At 35.5% G+C, this 27226-nt stretch overlaps 2 protein-coding genes across 2 annotated transcripts in view; one reads left to right on the top strand and one right to left on the bottom strand.

Annotated features, from left to right (window-relative positions):
• OFD1 (OFD1 centriole and centriolar satellite protein) overlaps window positions 1-2330 on the top strand; it is a 50043-nt gene extending 47713 nt beyond the window's left edge. Inside the window, exons 21-22 of the mRNA XM_070943006.1 lie at window positions 1156-1220; window positions 1693-2330. Coding sequence (XP_070799107.1) covers window positions 1156-1220; window positions 1693-1744 — 117 coding nt within the window. The 3' untranslated portion in view covers window positions 1745-2330. The remainder of the gene's footprint in view (window positions 1-1155; window positions 1221-1692) is intronic.
• A 5657-nt stretch (window positions 2331-7987) lies between these two features.
• The window catches only part of GPM6B (glycoprotein M6B), a 163220-nt gene continuing 143981 nt past the window's right edge, over window positions 7988-27226 (bottom strand). Inside the window, exons 2-7 of the mRNA XM_070943007.1 lie at window positions 23850-24036; window positions 14722-14878; window positions 11471-11639; window positions 9816-9889; window positions 8800-8865; window positions 7988-8097 (exon numbers count right to left, since the gene is read on the bottom strand). Of these exons, the coding sequence (XP_070799108.1) occupies window positions 8017-8097; window positions 8800-8865; window positions 9816-9889; window positions 11471-11639; window positions 14722-14878; window positions 23850-24036 (734 nt within the window). The 3' untranslated portion in view covers window positions 7988-8016. The remainder of the gene's footprint in view (window positions 8098-8799; window positions 8866-9815; window positions 9890-11470; window positions 11640-14721; window positions 14879-23849; window positions 24037-27226) is intronic.

Raw genomic sequence — 27226 nt, forward strand, 5'->3', positions numbered from 1 at the left:
TTTTTTTTTTTTTTAGAAATTTTAATAGTTTACTAACCAAAAATGAGTTTCAGAAGAAGTTCAATGTGTCTTGTTCAACATTCTCTCTCCTCATGATCATATTGCATTGCAGGGTATGATGATAATGCCCTCATATTCTAGCACATGGCTTTAAATTTGAATATTAATATAAAACTGCTGACATAGCTATTTGTTATATTCTTCATTGATTACTTTTCAAGAAATGCAAGACCGAATTTTACACAATCCAAAATTATCTACAGATAAGAGCATACCAGATATGAATTCCAGAATGTATATGGCTTCAGCAAAGCATTAATTGATTTTAACAGAATCTTTTTAAACATTCTTTGACTACTTTACAGTAGTTTGGCTCATTTCACTAATCCTTAATTTTATTTTTTAAAATTTTAGCTTAGGTGGTGAGCATACAAGGTCAATAATAAGACATTCCAAATTCTAAAGTTCAGTTCTGAAGCTGAAAGAAAGCCAATTGCCATTTAGTTCCTTATCTCTTTTAACTGTTTCTTGCATTAGCCATTCCATGAAATATTGTCAAACCAGAACTGAGGGTTTTTCTTCATCTTTGCTTTGTCATATTTTGCATCTTATCTGTTAGATGGTAAAAAAATATGCCAAGGATTTGTCTGACTAAAAACTTAGATTTAACAGGTGTAGTTAACTGATAGTTGTTAGTTTGCTTGCTTTATATAATTTTTGGATACTTAGATTTAAATATTTAGACTTAAACAAGTGTAGTTAAGTGATTGAGCTTAAATGGACTCCAGAGGATGGTAGAGGATAGGAAAGCCTGGAGGAACATTGTCCATGGGGTCGCGATGGGTCGGACACAACTTCGCAACTAACAACAACAAAGTTAACTGATAGCTATTTGTTTGGTCATATAATTTTTTCACTGTCTCCAATCTTTTAAATTTGTAAATGAATTTCCTCTAACAACTGTTGCAGTTTAGTAGATAAATAATAAATAGCCCTACCCTCAAAATTCTATTTATCCTACTGATCCCTAGAAATTATCTGAGTTCCAATGTAGAACACAGATTAAATCTTTGAAACACTTCTGCCTCATAGGGATGTTTCAGAGGCTACTGAGATATTTATCAACCAAGTTAACAACTCTCTTCTTTCTGTCAGAAGGCCGAGAAAGAAGCAGTTGAGATATCATCTGCAGCACTACTAGGCAGTGAAAGGGAGGACAGGTATGCATCATCATTTTTTTCCTTGTCTGGGTTATAGTCACTGAGACAGTGCCTTAAAGATCTAAGTTGCTTAGATGGGAACAGATTGGGAAAAGAGAACTGTAAGGCTTGTTTATTCTACTTCCCCACTGCACCTTCCTGTGCCTTCCAGAGATTTGCTTCTGAGGATTGTGGAACTCCTCAGAGATATCAGGAGGTGGTGCTAGAGCAAACAGTAGCTTGCATTATTTACTCTTCCATAATGAGGAGCTTCCACTGGATAGCAATCTTTTCCATTTGCAGCCCACAGGCTGAGAGGCAAGCAGTGCTACCTTGCTCAACACTGCCATGCTTTCCCTTTGGTTATGTAGTACTCAAGGCCCAAAGGTTTGTCAGTGAAAGAGCAGTTGGTTGAGGAAAGAATATGGGGGTCACAAAAGTGTAAGTTTCTCCATAGCTGTTCCCAAAATTAACATGATTTTGTTTTCCCTAGTGTTAGTGCTGCAGACATTCCTCAGGAAGGATTTGATGACAATTTTTGGTGAAGATGAGGAAGTGGTAACCGGTGGGAAATGTGATTGATATGGAAAACAATCCTTGGGCAGTAAGGAGAATAATTTTGCGTAACTATAAACATTTATGTCTGTAAAATAATTAACAAATAATATATTGGTACATATTGCTGTTAGTAATATTGCAGTTGCAGGCCTTGAGTGAACAGTTCTGGTACTTTGTATTATTTACAAAATGTTGCTATTTTGAATGAATTGTTTAAATTATTCTATTATGTAAAGTGGACAGAAGAAGTTTTCTTAAATCAATTTACCTTTTTTTTAAAAAAAAAACATTTTTAAAAACTATATTTTGCTACAATCATCATAGAAAATTGAAAATTTCTCAGTTTCAATGTATCTGAATTCTACTCTTCTATAATATTGCAGACTTCACAAATAGTGAGTTATAGCTCTCTGTAGCCAAAGCTCCAAAAACATCATTAACATTAAGAAATTAAATCTGCATGTTTGAAGATTTTTTTATTTCTTGAATATTAACTACTTTGAACTAAGTGAAAGTTTTAGAAACAGACATTTTATATCCTCTCACTTCATATCCTGTACAAATGCTTTTAAAATAGGGGAATAACAATTATACACTTATTATACAATTAAACTTCTTTTAAAAAGTTTTTGTGATTATGATCTCTTACTATTAAAGTAAATAAAAAATAAAAATTATTCATTGTGATTTTTCTTCAAGCTATTCAGGGAAAGTTTGGAAGTGACTAACATAAAAAAGTGCTCTGTGGGCTTGGTTGTTTTCTTGCGGATATTTCATTACCAAAAGAGGTAACATCATCAGTGCTAGAAGGGAGTCGGGTTTGCTCACATTTATATACTAGTGGCTTATATTTCCATTTTGCAAACAAACTTGTTCACATTTGCTTCAGTTGGATTCTGGAGGATCTCATGAGATGGCATAAAGTCTTGCAAGATCAAGAATTTATGATTAGAACTAAGGAGAAATTTCCTGACAGAACAATTTAAGAAGAGATTGGTTAACCATTTGTCTGAAATGGCATAGGAATTCCTGCCTAAGCAGGGGGTTGGACTAGAAGACTGCCAAGGTCCCTTCCAACTCTCATTTCGTTCCATCCCATCCCATTCCATTCCATTCCATTCCATTCTATTCATTCTAATTCTATTCTCCTATTCTCCTATTCTCTATTCTATTCTATATTCTATATTCTATTCTATTTTTCTTCACCTTTGAGTCTGTGAAACAAGTATGAGGTCTCTTTAACAGCTTGATCTGTTTCTCTAACTAATACTACCTGCAAAAGGGGATAGATTCCATACGTAGTGAATATATCTTTGAAGAAAGAATTGATTCTACCAGCCATGGAAGAGACGATTTCCCCCAAAAACAAAAAACCCAGCTGTTTCATACTATCACCAACTTTTTCTCCTAGGGAAAGAGCTGGTTAATGGCACAATAAAGGTTGCTTTGCTTTGCTTTGCTTTGGTTGTAATGGGGTGGCAAATACATAGGGCTCTAGATAAAGCAGATTACATGGCTTACATGAATCCCATCTAGTCTAGATCAGGTTATAGCACACTGGAAATTGCATTAATCACTCTTAGACAATCTGTGATTGGACCTTTGCAGGGGGTATGCAGAGAGGAAATCTGCTTATTTACAAAGGTTTAAATTAATCTGCATGATAATAACTATGACATATAATTAAAAATACAATTTAGAATTTATATATGTATGTTCATAAATAGGTACTCCTGAGCTGATTTCCAAATAAGTAGATACATGACTCTTTTCAATTTAGCAAAAATAAATCCCAGATAAAAGCTATCCAAAATTTCATCATTGTAAGATAGAACTCTCAAAGAAAATTCAATACTATTGGCAATCTTATTGTTTTAGGCCAGGGCTGTCAAACTCGCGGCCCATGGGCCAGATGCGTCACATACTGGCCATGCCCATGCCCGGTTTAGCGAAGGAGGAAAAAGTTGCAATATGTCATTTGACAACACTGTGACAATGCAAGTTTGACACCCCTGTTTTAGGCCATCTCCTAAAAAAGGAAATCTAACTGCTTATTTACAAATATTTGAATTAATCTGCATGATGTCATAACTATGGGTATGACATATAATTAGAAATACAGTCTAGAACCTACATATGTATAGTCATAAATAGGTGCTCCTGAGCTGATTTTCGGATAAGTAAATACATGGCTCTTTTCACATTAGCAAAAATACATTCCAGATAAAAGCTATTCAAAATTCCATCATTGTAAGAGAGCTCTCTCAAAGAAAAGTCAACATTTGGCAATGTTATTATTTTGGGCCACCTCCAAGGGTTAGAGATTGAGGATATTCTTTTATTGCTCCTTCCTGAATGGGCAGTTTCAATGGGTGATATTGCAGAAATAGTGGTTGAGTCCTTGGACACTTAAGTGTTCATTTGTTCCAGGCCTTCTTTAATAGCTTACCTTAAGCTTTTGAGACAGGTCATCTGTCAATTTGGAATGTGGTACTGATTATTTCCTTTAAAAAAAACCTCTTGTGGCTAAGGTCCTCTTTACCTTGGGGATTGCCTATTGCAAGTGGAATCTCCTGTCTGAGGTTTGGGATTTGGAAGTGGTTCCACGCCAGTCTGTGATTGAAGGGAGAAAGATCAACCCAATTCAATTCAGCTTTAGAATAATTAAGAACACTAATCAAGGAGGGAAGCAACCTAGAACTAAGAAGAAATTTCCTGACAGAACAATTAATCAGTGGAACAACTTGCCTCCAGAAGTTGTAAATGCTCAAACACTGGAAGTTTTTAAGAAGAGATTGTCTGAACCATTTGTCTGAAATGGTCTGGGGGATTGGACTAGAAGAACTCCAAGTTCTCTTCCAACATTCCATTCCATTCTATTCCGGAAGTGATTGGAGAGATCATTTGTGAATTTAGGAAACATTACGAGCATGTTAATGATATACAGCTTTATATCTCCATCATAGACGAAACTGGAAATGTAGAAATATGTCTTGTCTCAGTGTCTGGAGCTGATGGGGCAAAACAGGGTGAAGTTGACTCTATGTAAATTGTTGCAATATGCAAACAAAGTGAAATAAATAATAAAAATATGTATAATCACATGGAGAGACTTATCTCTCTATTTGTATGGACTCTCCGACTATACATGCAATACATGCAAAGTTATAATTGTGTGCTAACCCAATACCACAAGGAATGTACAGTCACAATTTCTTTATACTTAAAGTAAGGATACACAACTACTGGTTCTATTATCTACAAATATTTATTTGTAACACTTGGATATAACTACAGGAAGCCCTTGGCACTGATATAAAATATTGATTCACGGTTAGGTTACAAAAATTATACATAGCAAAATTGAATACTTTTTACATAAAAAAATTAGACTACTTAAACAAAACTTCAAAAAACTCCCAGTAATAGCTACAAAGTATTAGAAAAGAATTAGGCTTTAAGACATTGTCTGTTACCTTTATGCAAACACTGAACTAGAAGAACACCTGCATTGCTGTAGAAATTTGTTTCCTTCATGCAACAGGTAAAAACAAACACTAAACTATTTCTTACTTGCTTTATATAGATTTTGCTTCTTTAAAAAAAAGTCAGCTTTAGACAAGTGAAATGCAAGATAATACCTGATTTCATTTTCCATACCAATATTTTTTGTTCAATCTTTTGCTTTTAACACATTTCTTTATATTCTAAAAGAGCATTCATATTCAGTACACATTCAAAACAGGGATGCATGACTTAATTGTTCACTGATTTGAAATTCACTGATGCATTTTATTTTTCTTCAAACATTTGTTTTTTCTTTTTAAAAAATAGCACACAAAAAAACCATCACTAGTAAGCTAGCACTGAAATTTCTGAAAATGCTAGAAGGCAGATATTAAGGGAGACAGTTTGAAATCGCACCCTCTGTTTTTCGAACATCACAATTTTTCATAAGAGAAAACTATTGCAGTTTATTGGATTGAGCACCAAAATTGAGGATTAGCGTTGACCTGTAATCTGAGTGGCTAAAGGTTTTTAAGTTCTACAAAGTTTTCATCTGTTCAACCTGAAACAATTGAGTAACTGACCAGAGGGTAATATCTTCTGCTTTATTAAAACTGAGACAGGATAATGATCTCCAGCTGCTATATGCTATAAATGCTCAGACATTTATAGAAAATAAACATTAAGGCAAAGCTGACATTTATTTTCAGAGAAGGGAATCATTATTCTGATTACAGGGTCTGGATCTATTTTATTAAACAATTAAAAACTTCCCACCTTACGCTGATAAGTGCAGCAGAAGAAGAGAGGCACATTGCAGCTTTGTTAAAAAGGGAGTGTTCAAAACCAAACCAAACCAAACCAAACCAAACCAAACCAAACCAAACCAAACCAAACCAAACCAAACCGCTTTTGGCATTTAACGTGCAAGGTCCAGTTTGAATTTTGATAGGAACTGAATGTTGACTTATAATGTTCTGAAATCGTATCAAATAAGCATAATTACAAGTATTCAGAATAAAGGAAATATCTAGTTAAATCCTAGAATCTAAGTTACTTACATCTGTGCAATTATATACAGCCTTTTCAAATCTAGACATTACAGGGCTGGATAATACCAGCCTTGGTACCCTGCTAAGGAACAACAACAATAATAATGTTATGATTGCCAAGAGAAATCCATGAAGGTGTTTTAGTTGGTAAACTTTTTTTTTTACAGTGGCCTGGAATGTGATGCCCTCCCTCCAACCCCAGTTCCAAATTCAGTGCTAAAAGGAATGAAGGATATTCTCTGCAACTTTATCCTATGGATATGCCCTAGGAGCTCTTGGACAAAAAATCTGCTCAATGATTTGTCAGAGCTACAAAATTCTTCTGAAAAAAGGCTCTGGCAAGCGTTTATGTGTAAGAATTGAGTTGCTCTTTGGATCGAGACTGGATATCCTGAAGCTCCTGCTCTTCTTTAGCTTTGATATCCTGGTAAGCCTGCATTTTGCTTGCATCCTTTAAGTAGGCCCAGTTAGAAGATAGTATCATGAGGAAGTGGATCTGGAAGAGAAGGGTGAGCATGATGGCTAGTGAGTATGTCAAGAGGCAAAGCTGGCAGCTAGTAAGATTAATACCAAGTTATTCTAAAAAATATATTAAAAATAGGCAAAGTTTATTTCTAAAGGTATGTAGAATGCTGCATGCTGAACAAAGGAGCAGCTGGCAAAAAGTTAGGAAGGAAAAGGAAGAAAAACAATTAATGGGAAAGAACAGAAACAGAAAAGCTGTGAGAACATTGTCCATGTTTACATGCTGAAGCCTCCCAAGCAACTCAAATTTGTGATGGTTCTTTCCATTCTCATCTCCTGCCACCTGAAGGAAAGGAAACTCTACAGTTGACACTTGAGTATGTTTCATTGTATTTCTTGGAGTAAATAGAACTAGATATTGGGTAAAAGTTTGTATTTGGTGCTGCATAGTCAATAATTGCACTATGGAAATTATCAGGTAAGAGATGTGCTATCAAAAATGGAAGGTTTATTTTTTCCATAGGTTAAAAGAATCCACAAAAAGCGACATAAATAAGACATTCTACAGATGAAGGACTGTGTAGACTTTCTGACTGGAAAATGAATGCATATGTTCAAATGAAATGCTAAACTAGTGAACAGGTATTCTGATATTTAGTTGTGCCAAAGCAATTGAGCAATAAAAGACTTGTTCATGGGAGTTACAGCTTTGAAGCAGAGTCTAGTTTTATTTTATATTGCTAAGAGATAGTTGAGTGGGACTTGAGAACAGAACTTTGTCAACTATCTAGTATGTCTATGAAATAGGGTGTTATCAAGAAGCAAGCTCATACTGTATATTGTGTGATATCTACTATATAACACATTTTATTGTTTTTCATATTAGTGAACAGTAGTGATAGAATAACTTACTGTATTACAGAGCTTAATTGATCTAAACATTGTTTCACAAATAATCATTAGGAAAAAATAGCCTGATATTAAATGAAAGCCCCTCTTCTTTTAAAAGGATGATTTACAACATCACTTTAAGATTGTGTTCTCTCATAGGATAGAAAATAGCCAGGCCTCACTCACACTGTTATTCATATACAAGAAATAATTTGTATTAATCTAAAATGCTTAAAGATGCTTACTGAAGCTATTTACAAATTACTATAACAAACTTTAAAAATCTAGACTCTTAGTCTAGGGTGTCAGCGGCATTTTAAGCTACATAATGCAGCTTATTCAATTTAGAATTTAGTGCAGCAATCTTCCCGACTCTTAAACTTCAAAACAGCAAAGTTATATGTAGTAGCCATCATGTAGATCAGCTGGTGGAAGAGAACAAAATACAGCAGATAAGAGACAATAATTTCTTCAGGCCTTTTTGGCAATTAGATTTGTGTTAGATCACAACAAAGACTGTCAGGCAAGGATTTCCATTTTAATCAAACGTAATGACAAAATTGTCTGGTAGGTTTCTCCACCCTTCACTTTGGATACACAAAGGGCATTTTGCTGCCAAGGCATTTGACTAACAAATTAAAAGCTAATCAATGCAAGAACTCCTTGATGAATCTCACTGGTGTTTCCCCTACATCTACTATAGATAGTTAAAATAAGTTAATGTGCTTTGCTTCAGTAAAGTTTCTTAAATTGAAACAAATATAAATGTTTAAAAGGAAAGGGAAGAAGATTATTAATTAAAACTAATTCCAAAGCTGAGGAACATTCTGAAGTATACTAATATTTTCATAAATTATTACCAGCATACTTCTATCAGGAAATGTCTTATTTTGACCATGCAAGGGAATGAAGTTAAATAACATAGCAAAAACCACTTCAACAATAATAATTCTTACTACTTAAGCAAAGTTTTCTTGGTAACAATAAATCTTTCCCTGCTGTTTGGAGTATCCTGAGAAAACTATAGCCAGTGCCAACCAACACAAAAACTTCAGTTTAAATATTTGGTTTCATCCCACAGGGGGTTTAAGTTATTTTAAAAGAGAAAAAAATATAATGATACTCACCAGGGCTATAACAGTAGCACCAGCTCCAGCACAGGCCACAATGAACAGGTGATATGACAAATAGAACTGCAAGGATAAAACAAATGACCATTTAAGATTAGCAGTGGCAAATTATCACCTCTTAATGCAGTTCTTGGGCAATCTCATTCTATGAGCTAGTGTGGGAAAAAATAATATAATGAAAATATTGATGCTCCTCTTGTATGTGAATTCTCATACTAATTTTTCCTTAGGAATACATAATACTACAATACTGTAAGCCAATCCCAAGTTACTTCTGTTCCTCAGACTAGAGATGCTGCATAGGATCTCTGAAAGCATTGAAGCACCAGAAGACCATTTTCACTAAGATAATAACTTTCTAGAATACATTCTATTATAATATTACTGTAGCTACCATAAATGAGGTTTCTAATAATATAGAAATTGCATCAATAATTTACCCTTCTATCTCAGTCTTTGTATAATCAGTGCCTGGCCATTGTAAACAACTGATGAAAGATAATCAAATTGTCCTGGATAGGATTAGATTTTTTGCATGTTTCTGACAGTCTTGGTTGGCTGATATGGTCATATTTGATGCTATTACAGGGATATTTATTTGTTTGTTTATATCCCGCCTATATTATTTTTTACAACTCAAAGCGGTAAACATATCCAAACACCTTCTTCCTCCTGTTTTCCAGTTTCACACTATACTAAAGAAAACCTAGCTAATTTCTGTATAATATGCATGTGTTTGTTTTTAAAGTAAAACACACTTAAAGCTGCAGTTGCAATAGGACTATTTCTATATAGACTATTCCTAACACTCACAACATTGTGAGTCCTCATCTGGTATAAAGAGAATACTTGTTCTCCATAGACTAATTTAGCCTAGCAATAGCATTATTAGCAGCTATCTCATGAGCTATCTTGTGTTGTTTCTTCTTGATTAATTAATTTTTAGGTAGCTGATTGCTAGGTAATTTTGTTAAAATATGGAAGAGAATAATTAAGCATTTTGTCTCCTTTACCTCAGGCGTGCTGCACATATTAGCTAAGGTCGATCCACATGCCTTACCAGGGATAGCATTCCAAGGGATGATTCCTGAAGTTAAATACCAAAGAAAACATTTAAATGTTAATTAACACCACTTCCCTTCTTGAAATTCAATTGCCTCCCACCTACAGACAAGTTGTGTTACTTTATCACACACACACACACACACACACACACACACACACATACAAATGGTTATTTTAGTCATCGAAGACATTGTCATATGTTGTGCTTGTTGCCTATATTTATTAGGCAAAAACTGCTTTTTAGGATTTACCTTAGAGTGTGGATGTTGCAACTATTGTCAAAACAATCCCACTCAGATCTAGCTCTTTTTTCATGTGAGCTGCTTTATAATATCAGAATCTCTGTTTCTATTTTCCACTATCCAACTTTATAAGTATCCATTTTCTTCTCATTTCTGTATTTAACGAGCATTCATTATGTAACACCAAAACACTCAGTGTCATACAAGGGTAAATTTTTACCATCCCAAATATTTGTGCCTTTGTCTCTCTTTTTAGGAGGTTCTATTTTTGTGACTCTGAATATAAGCAATAAAGTATTTATTTGAAAATCTCTTACAGGTCTGTAATAGCCATAAAATATGCAATGGGTACAAACTTGAACCGAAGTTCTAAATGATCATGGCAAGTTTCTTTGTTTGTTTAAAAAGGATTTTATCCAGAGGTGGGGAAACAGTTGTCTACCATTCTCAGTATCCTTCACTACTAGTTGCATTGGCTCATTCCATAAATTATGAGGAGTCATTGTTCTTATTTTAATTGATCGGTAGGATTTAGAAATATTTTTGTATGGAAAATGTCTTGCCTTTTGTTAATTGTTTAGTCTCAATTATTTTTACAGGTTGTCAAAAACATAATAGGTTATCTTTTTGTGCAGGCCATATTTTATTACTATATCCATTTTTATGTGTGGGATTTTCACCATTGTGCTATTTATAATATTATTATATTCACATGTTTTCTTTTTAGAACTCATACTTCATTTCTAAGTGCAACAGTTAGGGTTTTTTTCTCACACCCTCTCTTTCTAGAAAATGATAATATCCTCAGCCCCATTCCAAAGATTTTGATCGCCATCCAACACTCAAAAAAAATAATAATCTCACATTTAATACAATATTTAAAGTATCATGGTAGCAAGCCAATTGAAACTAATTAATATACTGTAGATATATGGCCTATATATGTTAAAAATAGAATCTTAATCCTCCGGCTCTTCATTCCATAGGATACCTTTCTGCATACGTTTATAATTGTTTTGCTCACTTTTCATACATGATTTACTATATTACCGGATTTGACAATAGCAAAACACTGACTATATGAAGCTCTCCATTCTGTGTATAAAATATCGGCCACATTGTCAACCTTTTATTGCTGCATTTACCGACCAGTTAATAAGTATATTAATTTCAAAAGGAGAAAACAGGGTAAAAGGTATCTGTATAATGTGCAGATTAGTGTAATCTACATTATTTGCAAAAGCAATAATGAAAATCCACACATAGTTGCTTCTCAGTTCATCTCGTAAGGATAAGACAATTCCTCTCGAAGGCAGGATAAGTAAAGAGGATAAAACATTTAATCAGATTAAGGTAAGTACCATACTGCCGGATATCCACACAGATCTGGTCTGCTGAAGTCATATTTGCTGAGAGTGATCTGATGACTTCACAGGTTGACCACATGTTGTAGAACATAAATACTGGCACAGCAGAGAAGCCAAAAACACCCAGCCAGGCTACCCCAAGAACATAAGTGAGGAAAACAAACTGTGAAGAAAACAGACATTTTACACAGAACTCTTTATATATAGTGGAATTGAGTCAGAGGAAATAAAATCACAATACTCTGTTTAAAAATATATTACCATCAAAATAGTCTGTCTTATTAAATTGTGCTTAATGAAATCGTAATTTCAGCTTGAAAGTCAATAAAATATAGTGAGGAATTAGCTACACAAGCAAGTTTTTATTATGAGTAGAAAGTGTTCATTATGCTTACCATTCAATTGATTACTTGAAATCAATTTGCTTCCTCATGAGTAAAATCTATCAAATGGAATGATCCAGAGACTCACTCCAAAGAACTTGTGTCAGGGAAACCTAAAATGGCCAAGCTCTAGCCAAACAAGGGAATTTGAAGTTGAGCATGGGACATGGAGTATGGTTTTTGGAAACTTAGACTGAGCAGCTTCTAAACTAGGGGAATAAACACAGAGTTGTGCCCCACATAACAAGCCAAGGACTTTTGCTTTACACAATTTTACTACTCCAGTACTATAATTATTGCTATGATGAGTATTTTAAGACTGCATTAGAATGTTTTTGAATTCTAATAAAAAGATGGGGGATTGGAAGTCTTTATATACTTAAATATAAACACTATCAATGAGAAATTAGACAGTTTTAAAATACTCACTGAAAAGAATATTAACAGACAGAGGAAAGCCCTGGAACTACTTCTATGTATCAGACATTTTATCAAGCTATATTTTACAGCTGGCTCAAGTAGTACTTATTGTTTGGAATAATAACATAAACACAGACAGATAGGTCTTCTATTAAAAAAAAGGCATGCTTTAAGCCTACAACTAGGCATTCCAGCCTTTCAAGTAAATTTAGTAGTTATGAAATAGTACCCAAATTTAAGGGATACTTGCAGGATTCTAGTTTAATTCTCCCTCAATTTCACCAATGTTAATTAGGATGAGAAATTATCTGACCCCCTTTCATATTTACCTCAATTGGTAAAAATATGATAAACAAATATTTAATGCCCTTTTTTGAAACTGGATTTACTGTCAAGAGCAAAACTCTTAAGTCTGTCTGGTTTGGTGCAGCAACCAAACAGGACAGGTGCAGACTCTAACAGAAAGTGAAGACTGCAGGAAAAACAATTGCAACCAACTTGCCTTCCATAGAAGACCTGTATATTGCATGAATCAACAACTAGGCAAGGTACAATGTTTTTCCCTTGTGCCATCACTCTATTGATCACCTAACTCTCATAGTGCTATCTAATGTTTATGTATATTTACCCATGTAGTGTAACTGTGGTATTATTATTTATCCTTATTATCTTCTTTATTCCCCCTCTTTATTGGTATTATTATTATTTTGTTGCTTTGCATGTACACTGTGTATAATGGAGTGCATGTACTTCTGTAACGGAGGCAAGTTCCTTGTGTGTCTAATCACATTTGGCCAAATAAAATATTCAATTCAGTTCAAGTCTGATCTCTAATAGAATATAGTTCCATCTATTTATCCAATAAAGAGCCTGATAAAATTGCTGATTTACATTTCTACTTCAATAATAACATAGTTCCTCCCTCCAGCAATTTATTAAGTCAGTGTAGCTTATGAGCTAGATGGTCTACAGAGCATTGTCTATTCAGTGTTGAGCAGTTAACTATGTCCTCGTATAAAGGAGAAAAAGTCCACCGTGTATGAGAAAACTAGAATTAGCCCTACTGAGGATACAGAATTAGAATGTGGAAAATTAATATTGTATGTGGTAACTGCAACAGGATTATTGTATGCAAAAAGTTGGAAGAGCAATAAAATATCTACAGTGAAAGACTAGATTATAAAATTGTAGAAACAACAAAGCTAACCAGTGTGGTCAGAGAAAAAAAAATAACAAAAGACTTTTGAAAGACTGGGAACAGTATATGGAGTTTTTGTTAAAAGCTGACAAGATCAAATTGATGATTTCTGGATTTGGAGATTACAAAGGGCCAAAGAGGATGGGGAAAATAATAATATGATGATTATTTGATAGAAAGAAGAGCAGAAGGCATAACTGAACATACTGTATCCTGTGTATATGCATAATTAATTTCACTGTTTTCATCAAAAGAACAAAACAGAAAAAAATACAAAATATTAAACCACAAATAGATAAATCCAACCTAATTCTTAAGCACATAAACAATAACCACACAAAATAATGATCTGTCTTTCAACTGTATCAATAGAAAGCCAGCTCACAAGCAGGAAGCAAAATGTCAGTGACCTTCCTATATCTTAGAATGATCAGAGCTTAAGTAGCTTCAGCTTTAAAATCTGGTGGAAAAATAAACTGGATCAATAAAAGATCCTGAAGTAAACATAAAACTAGTCTGCAAAATTGTAAAGAATAACACTTGCCACATATTTTTCTTTAAAACCTAAGTTAGTTCTTTTCTAATGAAACAATACATAAAATTCTTCATTTTAAAGGCAAATTTGAGCATTTCGCATTTGTAGGTAATAAGAAAAGCCTTCCAAACTGTATTTCATATACTTGGAAACACAAGGAGGAACTTACAAGAAAATTAATATGAACAAGGAAGCCCTAGATTGTAATAAATGATATGTGGTAAAATACATATCTGAACTGAATAATTTCTCTTATTCTTCAAAATGAAGGATACCCTGATAAGATCAATATCTCTGAAAACAGATTTGTGAACAGCCCTTCCATGGTAAGAAGGGCCTGGTGGCTCAGCAGACTAAAAGCATTGTGATTAACACCAGCTGTCTGCAATTACTGTAAGTTCGAATCTCACCAGGCTCAAGGTTGATTCAGCCTTCCATCCTTTCTAAGGTAGGTAAAATGAGGACCCAGTTTGTGGTGGCAATAAGCTGACTTTGTATAAATATACAAAAAGTATGAAGGCTATTGCTTAACACATTGTAAGCCGCCCTGAGTCTCCGGAGAAGGGCGGTATATAAATCAAATTTAAAAGAAAAAAAAAAGGACAAAATCCTATCTGGCAATGGAACAGTTGTGTATTATTGATAAAATTTAATCTGACGCTTGAAAGCTTATACCAGAGAATAATGATTTATGCTAAAACATACTCACCATTCCACTGATGCAACGACCACAGATTGTTGTTTTGAATTCACCATGCAGCTCCTTCACAGCACTTGTTGTATAAAAACCCTCTGCTAGCAGAATGATTCCATACAAGAAAAAAAATGATGCAATTCCATAGATCACATATTGCATTAGTTTTATTCTGAAAATGAAATAAGTAAAGCACTTAAGATTATGTCTTTTATCATCATATGAAGAGTAGAAAAAAGTAGAAAGTTACGACAGAGCTGAACAAGACTAACAGCTGATCCTTGAAGTTGTGACCATCACAGCATCCCATGGTCATGTGAGGGCAAGTTGGGTACCTGGCAACCAGCTTGAGTTGCGATAGTTGCAATACATGACATTACATGTATTCTGACCTTTATTCCTGGCTTCCAACAAGCAACTACAACAGGGAAGCCATCAGAAGGTTGTAAATGGTGACTATGTGACATGTGCTTAACAACCACATCAGTTAGTAACAGAGTTCCCAAATCCAATTATGGTCATTAACCAAGGTCTACTGTATAATGTACTCAAACAAATACAGACACAAGCGGATATAAATAAAATCAAAACATCATTGGACTCCAAAATGTCACCTTTATTCATTCTGTCATTGATAGCAATATTTTCTATGAAGTTTGGCTGAACTAGCATGTACACTCAGTATAATAGGGTCCCTTAGGTTAGGGTATTAGGCATAGGAATTGGACTAGAAACCTTCAAACACTTCCATTGTTTATTCCATAATTTGATTGCTATATCAAAAGCATCTGGTTCATTTGACTTCAGAAATCCTGGAAAGTCAAATTCCACTTCGATTAAAAAGATACATATTAAGCATTTTTGATAGAAATTAAACTTTTTCCCTATACAATACAAATTCAAGCCTCTTAAAACATTGCATAAGTGTATCTTTATTTACAACTAGCTGTACCCGGCCACGCATTGCTGTGGCCCAGTCTGGTGCTTCCGCTGGGCTAAAAGAGCGAGGCTGAAGTTCCAAACTCTCCACGAACATTTGGTGGGCGTGGCCAACTTGATGTCACTCACTTTCATCAGTCATATTACAGCCCCCGAGCCACGCCTACGCAGCTGGTGATTAGGGCAGAGAACCGGTTGCTAAAAAACAATGGGAACCACAAAATCCTCCCTCTCTGTCTCCCCCTCTCTCTTTGTATCTCTCTATGTCTCTCTCTCTCCCCGTCTGTATCTCTCTATGTTCTCTCTCTCCCCCCCTCTGTATCTGTCTCTCTCTCTCTTCTCCCCTCTCTGTATCTCTCTGTCTCTCTCTCCCCCTCTGTATCTCTCTGTGTCTCTCTCTCCCCTTCTCTCTGTATCTGTCTCTCTCTCTCCCCTCCTCTGTATCGCTCTATGTCTCTCTCTCTCCCCTCCTCTGTATCTGTCTCTCTCTCTCCCCCTCTCTGTATCTCTCTCTCTCTCCCCCCCTCTCTCTGTCTCTCTCTCTCCCACCCTCTCTCTCTGTATCTCTGTATGTGTCTCTCTCCCCCCCCCCGGTCTCTCCGTATTTCTCTATGTATCTCTCTCCCTCTCTCTCTGTTTATCTCTGTCTCTGGCCCAGCCTCTTCTGCATCCCCCGCCATCGCCCTTACCTTTTCAGGCCAGGCCTTCGCAGCTCTCCGCACCACAGCATGTTATGTTAACAATATATTTGTTTCTATTCTCCTATTTTAAGCTAGAGCCCATTACTTTAATTTACAACTATTTATATTTTATAGAATTATGAATTTCTATATCTAAGTTTCTATTGCTATGTTTGTAGCACTATATTTTTCTTATCTGGTTTTGAGCTCTTTAAATCTTTCCAATCGAATCCAATCAATCTTTAATACAGGTAGTCCTTAACTTACAACCACAACTCAAACCAAAATCTACGTTGCTAAGTGAGAAATTTCTTAAGTGAGTTTTGCCCCATTTTACCACTTTTTTTTGTTGACACATTTGTTAAGTAAATCACAGCAGTTGTTAAATTAGTAACCCTGTTGTTAAGTGAATCTGGTTTCTCCATTGACTTTGCTTGTCAGAAGGTTGCAAAAAGTGATCACATGACCCAGGAACAGTGCAACCGTCATAAATGTAAGTTAGTTGTCAAGCAACTGAATGTAAATCACATAACCATGGGGATGCTGCAATGGTCATAAGCATGAAAAATGGTAATAAGTCACTTTTTTCAGTACTGTTGTAACTTGGAATGGTCAGTAAGTGAATTGTTGCAAGTCGAGGACTACCTGAGTCTTCTGTATCTGGACTGCTGATATTTTTTTGTTGATATATTTTGGAATTATACCTAGTGAAAAATTTTCAAAATTCATGTGGTAAAATTTTCATTTTTTTTCATGGCATTGCCAAGATTTATCTATCCTGGAAATTATTGATGGAGTGACATTTCATAACCAGTCTGCTTTTCCCCAAAATTCCCTTCTTCTGTGCTTCCTATAAGTATTCAGGTATATATGTGCAAATGCCCATTTTTAGACATTTCATTCAGTAAAAACACAACTGCAGCTGTGGTGTAGTATGTTTCCTCAGAGAACAGAGCAACAATTTTTATAGCATTTTTAAATGTAAATGTATGTGCTACCTGAGTCTTCTGTATCTGGACTGCTGATATTTTTTTGTTGATATATTTTGGAATTATACCTAGTGAAAAATTTGTGATTTAATTTTGAAAATTCATGTGGTAAAATGTTGGTGTGTTGGTTTTACGTCCAGCAGGTGGCGCTGTTTTTCAATGTTTTTCAATGTTTGTCAATGACTTTCAATGTTTTCCAATGTTTTTCATGTTTTTACCTGTCACAGGTGTGACATGTATATAATATAGGTATATAAAAACACGCCCGTAGTCAAATGCAACGTTGTGTCAAAATTTGAAAGCAATCGGTGAAGAACTTTCGGAGTTGTGCGGTTATGTACAAACAGACATTTACATTTTTATTTATATAGATAAATGGTCATATGCATATTTATAAATCACTACTAACTTTAATGACAGCTTGTCCCGTCCAAGACATCATGTTGAATGATCTGCTATCAGGTTTTCACAGCAAAAGTTGACTAGTTATGCAATACTTTACATCCCAAAGAATCAGAAAGATATAAAATTAACCCAGTTGACTCAAGTAATTCTGCAGCCTATGGCTAATGTATTTTAAACACAAATTCTCACAGAAAGGACAGCATAATAAAATATTTATTTTTATCACTTTTCTAGATTCATCTAGACCCGTGATGGCGAACCTATGGCATGCATGCCACAGGTGGCACACATAGCCATATCAGTGGGCACGCCAGCTCAGCTCTGGCACGCATGCATGTGCCGGCCAGCTGATTTTCCGGTCTGCTGGGCCCACCAGAAGTAGGGAAAAAGGCTGTTTTCTGCCTCCAGAGGGCCTGGTGGGGGGAAGGCTGTTTTTCTTTCTCACCTGACTCCAGATCCTCTCTATGCATCTGGGGAGGGTGAAACAGCCTTCCCCACCCCATTGGAGGCCCTCCGGAGGCCTGAAACAGCCCATTTCCCAACTCCCGGTGGGACAGGAAGTGATGTTTTTTGCTTTCCCCAGCCTCCAGAGACTCCTAGGGCAGAAAATGGGCAGTTTCAGGCCTCTGGAGGGCCTCTGATGGGGTGGGGAAGGCTGTTTTCGCTCTCCCCAGATGCATAGAGAGGATCTGGAGCCAGGTGAGAAAGAAAAAAGGGCCTACCTGGCCATTGCGTGCCAGCAGTGGTGGGGGAGGGGGGATTGCGCATGCATGTGCAAGGTGGGATGCATAGAATTATGGGTGTGGGCATGTGCACGCACTTCCCCCGCCCCCCTTCCTGGCAGGTGATGGCAAAAAGGTTAGCCATCACTAATCTAGACAGATTCTTTTGCCCAGGAGAATTTTAGAGTACCATATTTAGTGTTAAAAATGTAGAAGGGAGATTATACCTGGCCCTAAATTCTGTTAACAAATTCAAACAAATTCTGTTTGAACTTTGGAAAAGTGATTGGGGATGAATAGTTTACATGTTTCAAAGTGGATTTTTTTATCTAACCTATATTGTTATGTGAACTTGATTTTGATGGTCCATATCTTTGTCCTCTTTGCAGGATAATCTGATTAGCCTGGAGAGGTAAGAAATATTGACAAAAGCCATATGATAACAATTTCTTATCAATTTTGGCAGTCCACCTTGAATAAATATTTATCTGACAAAACTAATAGGAGTACACTTAAGGAAAAAAACTGAATCTTAAACCAAGAACTGTTACTGTTACTAAATCCTTGCATCTAATCTGAAGTCCTCCTGGTCTCTGCTCTAATGAGATGTTGACAATGCATCTTGCAGCAGAAAGAATAGCTCAGAAAGTTTGTAGCATCTCAATTTCCTCCCTGTTGATATAGACATCTCCTTGGAGCTGGAGATTTTGTCTTGAAGAGTTCTAAACTGCTTGGCTCTTTCCATATAAGCTATTGGTAGAGTTTACTTACATATATTCCACATCTATAAGCCATTTATTTAAAATAGATAAAATCAATTTGAGATAGGAATCAACTCTTGCAATATTTGATGTAATGTCCTTGATATTCTTTGAAGGCAGACTGTTTAAGCAACAAAATTATTTATAATTTTGCCATTATGGATCAGAAATTAAATACTTTCATGCTTTGCCTTTGCCATTAATGCCTTTGATGTGAGGCATTAGTGAAGGAAAAGAAAAGCATTTAATTTCCCAGACTGCATATAAATCTAGATCTCAAGCTTTTTAAAAAGAATTTAAGAAAAAGTCACTTTCTTAATGTCTTCATCAAAATGCTCTAAAAGTTGTAAGGCAAATGTAAAATGACTGCATTAGGAAGGTTGTAAAATAAAGTATATTTGTATATTGTATCCTTGCTTTGGTGAACCATAATTCAACTGTGAAACAGAATTTTATATTTAGGTAAATCCAGCAATCTTGATTCATAAAGACTAATTTTATTGGCTTCCAGTCTGGCTTCCGTCGCCACCAGGTGGTCCTCTGAGACCGCCAGCCCCGCTGCCTGTAAAGAGCCGCCTTTACATCTGAAAGGCGGCTCGAAAAACTCCATTTCCTGAAGGAAATGTGAGACAGAGCAGGCGAGGGCAGGTAGAGCCCTCTGCGAAGTCCCCAGAGTTCTTTTTTTACTCTTGGGGACGAGCAGGTTGTGGCTCCCTATTTCCGCTCGCCGCTGCTCCGGGCTTCGGGAGAACTCTGCCTTTTTGCAGAGCCAGGTGCTGGAACCGGACCAATCAATGAAATTAACAGATGGACTAATTAAAAAGGACGAGATTTGGACTTGGGACCCTAAATCGCAAGTATTTTTAATGATTTTACAAGCGTTTCAGAGTGAAGGGAAAAAAAAGTTTAAAATGGCGACTGCTGAGGCTTGAGAAGAAGAAGAAAGCCGAAAGTGAAAGTCCTTCCATAACAAGCTACAAAGTAGCGGAATAAACAGTGCTGGCTAGAATCTGGAAGAAAAATATCTATTTTAAGTTTCTTTTTTCTTGGAGATTTGTACTTGATCTTGCTTGGGGAAAAGTTTTCTTTCTTTAAAAAGAGTTTGTGTGGCAGGATGGCGTTAAAACTAATAAAGCCTGACAAACAAGCAGTGGGGGGGGGGTGTTCCCCCATTTACAATTATGTGAACAAGTTCTGAGCTTACAGACTCACCAGAATGGATTTAATTTAAAAGAATTTGTCCAGGAGGAAATGGCAAGATATCACGAGACTGTGAACCAGAAACTTGAAAAATTTAGGCAAGAAATTAAAGAAATGATACAACTAAAGTATGATAATTTGCAACGAAAGATTGTAACAGTGACTAATGCTTTTTCAGAAATTGTTATAAAGATGGATACAAATATCAAGTTATTAGAGTCCAAAATGGAGGAAGTTGATGATAAAATTAATAATTTGGACAATAAAATACAAAAAATTGAAAATGATTTGACAAATATTCAAGACAATAGTTTAGAAGTAAAGTCTAAAAAGGAAGCTGCTCACGAGACTTACAATGCAGAAGATATAAAGCAAGGGATTGAAAAAGAAATTACAATGATGAAATACAGGCTCACGGAATTTGCGGTTAGAATGAGAGGGTTACAGGAAAATAATAGAGATGATTTAAGAAAAATATCTGCTCAAGTTCTGGCCGGGATTTTAAAGGTTCATCCTGAGGAGGTATCTTGTAAGATTGACAAGGCTTATAGAGTAAATTCTTGGATTGCAAAGCAAAGGCAATTGCCTAGAGATGTGGTGATTTACTTCACAGACAAAGAAATAAGAAATTGTGCAAAAATCTTTTAATTCTACTCTACAATTGTATGGAAGAAAGATCTGGATATATAAAGAGTTGCCGCCTAAGATTCTAAAAGATAGAAAGAAATTTGGATTTTTGGTGACTGAGCTTAAGAAACAAAATATCTCATTCAGGTGGGACGTTCCAGTTGGTATAATATTGAGATATCAAGGAGAAAGATATCAGCTAAACACTGTTGAAAAAGCGGAAGAATTTTACTACAAGGTTCTCCAAAAGCAAAATCAACAAGAGATAGAAATTCAAGATAAGCAAAAGGAGGTGGAAGTAATGGAAAAACAACAAGTTACAGAGGTCCCCGTAGATGAGCCGTTTCTGGATTCTCCTTCAGAGGTCTCAGCTGGACTATTTATAAATACAAGAGAGGCGGCTCTGGATTCTAAAGTGATGACTTATCAAGTTACAGACCAGCATGGAAATCAATCAGTTGATATAAAACTCATAGAACCAGAATGGAGATTTAAGCCACAAAAGTAAAACCAACAAGATCAAGTTATAGATCAGCATGAAAACCAAACAGTTGATATACAATTTATAGAAAGGAAATCAGGATGGAGATCTAACCCACAAAAAGTCAAGAAAAGAAGAAGCAGGTCACACAAAAACAAAAACTTTTAAACCAAACAACAGTGTAATGCCAGTTATTTAAGAGATGATTGAATACATGAAAAGATAGTTGAGGCGAAGTATTGGTTTATATTATCCTGAGGAGAGTGACAGATTTCTGCAGTGCTGTACTTTTGGGATGTGAAAAGGGCCTTAAATTGAAATGATTGGAACTATCTTTTTTTTTTTTGGACTCTTTGATAAATATACTACGTTTATGCTGAGCTACAAGGCGAGAGAGTTATGGAATTGGGGCACGCAGATGATCTGGCTGTTACCCTATTACGGTGGTTGGAATTAATAATTTGGATAAAAGACACCTCTACAGACACTATATGGAATACAAATATAAAGTCACTCGGGTGTTTTTTTTTTTTTTTTTTTTTATGAAGATACTTGCTATTGATGGGGGCAGATGGTAATTGAAGATACTGAACATACTGTTGGAATTAGGATGTGATGTTACCCTAACATGGGTGATGGAGTTTACAATCCAGCTGAAAGACATTACAGAAGATATCATATGGATTACAAGCTTAAAGTCTTTTTTAAGAGGATTTTATTTACATAAGGGAATATTTTTTAGTGGTGTGGGCAGAAGAATAAAGATATTACGAATTATTAAGTATGGTAGTCTTGTAGGAAAGTGGGTGGAGACAGGTTAGTTTATTGATTGTTTAGTTTAAGAAAAGGGATATTATGTTTAGATATGAATATATGTAAAAGATTTGAGTTAAGAGATATAACGATGGGAGTGAAGGAAATGGAGACTATGAATTGAATAAATGTTAAATTAGGATTTATTATATAGTTTTATAGCGGAAGGTTGCTTTGAAATGTTATATTAATATACATAAAAGATTTGATTTAAGAGATATATGTATGGGGGGGTAGAAAAAGGGTAGATTATGAGCAGAAATCGCTAAACTGGGAGATATAATAATATTATTATGCTAAATTAGGAGTTATTATATAATGTTATAGTAGAATGTCATTTTGAAATGTATAGTATAAGGGGGATATGATAATATTATTAGAAAGAAAGGGTCAGCATATGGGGATGGAGTAAGGGGATGGTAAAGTATTATATAATCTGTTATGAATTTGGGTTTTATTATGAAGAAGCCACAGGGGGAGGGGAGGGGGAGGGGGGTTAGGGAGGAGGGGGGAAAAAAAGGGGGAAAAATTTGTATTTGAAAAACTTTTCCAATAAAAAAAAAGATATCCCTCAAAAAAAAAAAAAGACTAATTTTATTTATCTTCTATATTTGATATAATACATTGGGTATTTGTTTAGTTCAACTGCAGTGACCAGAATTATAAACAAACTGAGCTCTGTATCCCAATGAAAATGGAAGCTAACGCTTTAAATATATTTTCTTTAGCTTCATAGTTCATAGTTTATTATATACCTTCCATATAATTTTGTTGCAAGATGAAAGAAATTTCATGAAACCTTCAAGTTACTCATTATATTTATTATTTTATCTTTAAATTTGCAGTGTTTCGTTCTCATGTTTTTCTCCAGTATATTTTAAGTGGGTCTAATCTCCTGGCAACAGCTCCTTTTTTCTCTCCAGCAGTTGTTATGGAGTTGGATAACTATGCCCTCTTTCTGAGATCGATTGCTACTTTTAATTTTCTTTTCCTTGTTGAATTAAACAAAACATTTGAAGCGAAAGTACTGAAAGTATTGAATTCTATTAGCCAATTTTTCTTCATTACACTTTCAGCCCCACTGAATGTCATTAATAACCATACAGTATTTTGAAAAGTTCTCCAGAAATTAATATATTTTCCTTTTGATATATTCTCTACTCAAGTCCCAAAGGTGCTTTTTCAAGAGGCAACTGGACTGTCTTGTTTTTCTTTGAAGACGTTTCACTTTTCATCCAAGAAGTTTCTTCAGAGCTTCTTCTTCAACTCTGAAGAAACTTCTTGGATGAAAAGTGAAACATCTTCAAAGAAAAACAAGAAAGTCCAGTTGCCTCTTGAAAAAACACCTTTGGGACAACTATAACCTGAATGACTGAGAATATCCATAGACATCTCTACTCAAATGTTGATCTCTCTGAAAACATGTATAACATGGCTTACATTTGTTATCATTACTTTGGCAATTTCACTGGTTAATAATTTCACTGCCTTTGTTGTATAAAGAAAAAAAATAGATTCACACTTACACTTCAGATAACAAAGCATGGTCAGTCACGTTTGTGGAAAAATTCTGTTCAAGGATGGATATAGTTCCTGCAAGGGCCACATGACCACAGCCACAAAACAATGCTACTCCAGAGAAGCAGAGTATTGTTGCCACAAGTGAAGCATATGGAACTCCTCCCAGGCACTTAATGCAACATTCAAAACAACCTAGACAATAAAAAAAGGGGAGGAGGGAAACATTTGAGAACAATTATTTAGATTTTCATTTGATAAAAACCACGAGTGCTAAAGAGTTGCACTTAATTTAACCAACTAACTTCCTTATACACTTATCACCTTAAAGTACAATAATGTCAATTCACCTGCTTGTGGGATTGATTCTTGCCACATAAACAACTTGCTAAAGTTTTTCATGTTTTTCCCAAAAAACCTAATTCTGGGCATTAGATGAGCTTCCATAAACCAATGGAGCATCACAACAAAGCAGGAAAGGAAATCTGGGGTCTGGACTTTTCTTTAAGATAAAGATCATAATTAGATTTAACTCAACAACAGTTACTGATGAAAAAGCTTAAATAATCAATACTACCAAAAAAAAGTAAAGAAAGAAATATATTTCTTAAGTAACACAATAAAATGTAAACATATTCAATGCACCATATGATCCATTAGGATATTTCTGCAATTTAATGAGCCAAGAATAGGAACCAAGTTATCCCCAATGTAAATCTGAATGATACATATTTTACACTGATTTAGGTGAGCCACTACTGTGTACATAAAAGACAATATTTAGAAACTTCAAAAATGGTCAGTTTGCTTTAACCTGAACAGATTAATTAATTCAATCTGATGTCTGAATTTGGACAAAGTGTTTGAAAGACCAGAATTTATTTATTTCATTGTCTAATATGACTGGAACAATTAACTATTTTTTTAAAATGAAATTGGATAAAAAAAAAACCAGCTTTATGATAGGATCAGATTTCTCAAATTTCAACAACACAGCTCAAATGGTTTTTTAACTATACTATACTTTTATATAGTTCTCTTTAAAGAGGATATATATAACTTAATTGTATTGAAACGTAATTTGATGAATTTGTAGCAATAATATTTCTTTCCATGGGGGCAAACCCTTTCCTACATGTCAGACAAACTGAAATGTAACAGGAGAGGAGTTTGCAAAGATTGTTAACTCCTTCCATAGTGAAAGAAACTAATCATAGGATCTGAATGCGTAGATAAACATAGGTACTGAAGTCAAATAGTTTCATTGTGATAATGAAATTATTTTATTCTATGTCAAGTACAGAAAGAAGGGTGAACTAGGACAGCAAAGAAAAGTGCTATCCATTATACTAAATAAATATGTCTCATTAAATATAGAAAGCAAACAAAATCTAAGTACTGCAGCAAGCCAAAACAGCTAATAATCAGACTTAAACTAGAGTAAATGCTCACAAGAATTTATTGACTGAGAATAAAGAATGCTACTTGGGGCAAGTCACAATAAAAGGAACCATCACTCTCTGGGAGGGAGCAAGTTGGGGTTGCTATCCACACTGAAAAAGCAGCTGCAGTCAGGCAGAAACACGTCCCATCTCTATTTTCTTCATACATAGTATATCCTACTGGGAGTCCTGCCTAGAGCTTGGAGCTTTGCCAGGAACTTAGTTGCAACTAGAACAGGAATATCCACACCAACACCCAATCCCAAACTATCACAGTTTTATCTGATTATTGTTTGCCACCCAAAGTAATTTGATGGGATAGACAGTTATATAAATTAGGAAGGAGGAGAAGGAGGTGGTGGTGAAGCAGGAGAAGGAGAAGGAGGAGAAGGAGGATAGACATAGAACAAGAACTTTGGGGAAAAGGCAAATATGTGCTTCTTTATAGACTTTGAGACTTTGTTTGAAGTATTAAAGGCTGATTTTTAAAGACATGGCAAAATCCTAGAAGAGCAATAGTCTATTACTGGGGAAGGTGTGTACTGCAATAAAGCAGTGTGTACATATTTGCTATGCTGTGTTGTGTTCAGTCCTTACAAAGCAAAGAATCTCACTCTCTCCTGCTACAATGAAATGGGGCTTGCCAGTAATCTGTTTATGGATTTCTAGGTGCTCTTAGACTTCTATCACTGAAACTCAGTACACACTCCATGAAGTCCTGCTGCTCCCCAATTGTTTGAAAAAGTGGCTTTTTAATGAGAACTGCTGCCATGCTCTAAATGGATTGTGATAGTCAGAACAAAAACTTCATGGAGATCCAGTAGAAACCAAGGCGGGATTGCCCCTCTTGCCCTAAGAGCGCAGAAAAACCTACATAAATCTCACAAATGAAGGCAGGATAATCCAGATGTCCCAGGATAATCGGTCCTACAAATGTATGTATTGCTCTCTCACTTTTGATTTTTCCAAATCAAACGTTATCCTCATATCATAGCTTTGAGAACTTTCACATTCTTGATGAAGAGGGTTATATGGTTTTATATATTCCCAGGATATACAATGAAAAGCACACTGAGTAAGTGCTATGAAATAAAACTATTAATTCTTGTCAGAAAACTTCTTTTGAGTGATGACATAGAATTCAGATAAGAAAAATTAGCATCTTTCAGCCAAATCAAATCTAAAGTTACTTACTTTAAGGTTACTTACGAGACCACCTTCTGCCTCCGATAATCTCCCACCAGCCAACACGCTCCCACAGAGAGGGCCTCCTCGGGGTGCTGTCTGTCAGGCAATGTCGGCTGGCGACCCCCTGGGGAAGAGCCTTCTCTGTGGGGGCACCCACCCTCTGGAATGAGCTACCCCCAGGGATACGACTGATCCCGGACCTCCGGACCTTCTGCCGGGCACTGAAGACTTTTTTATTTCAGCAAGCTGGGCTGGGTTAAAAAATCTTTTAATTGGGGAATTTTATGGGCAAGGGGTTTTAAATTGGAGTAGCCAAAGATAATTTAATTTCGTTTTAATGTATTTTAATATTTGTATTGTGTGTTTTTAATTTTGGCTGTTCACCGCCCTGAGTCCTTCGGGAGAGGGGGCGGTATAAAAATTTAATAAATAAATAAATAAATAAATAAATAAATAAATAAATAGATAGATAAATAAATAAATAAAGAAGGATTTCAGTTCTGCAAAAACAGCTGCTATAGATGTTACTCACCCCACAAGAAATAACAAATGACAGAGTTGGAAGGGACCTTGGAGATCTTGTAGTCCAACTCTCTGTCAAGCAGGAAACCCTATACAATTTTAGCAGTGGTAGGCTCCAACTAATTTAACAACTGATTCATCCTAAAAACCGGGTGGGTGCAGCTAGGCATGTGACTGAGTGGGCATGGCCAACTCAATGTCACTCATGGCAAAGTGGGGTGGGGCAGGTGGGC

The sequence above is a fragment of the Pituophis catenifer genome, unplaced genomic scaffold (assembly GCF_029215685.1).
Source record: "Pituophis catenifer annectens isolate HBS135680 unplaced genomic scaffold, rPitCat1.0.hap2 SCAF_4, whole genome shotgun sequence".
NCBI classification, from domain to species: Eukaryota; Metazoa; Chordata; class Lepidosauria; order Squamata; family Colubridae; genus Pituophis; species Pituophis catenifer.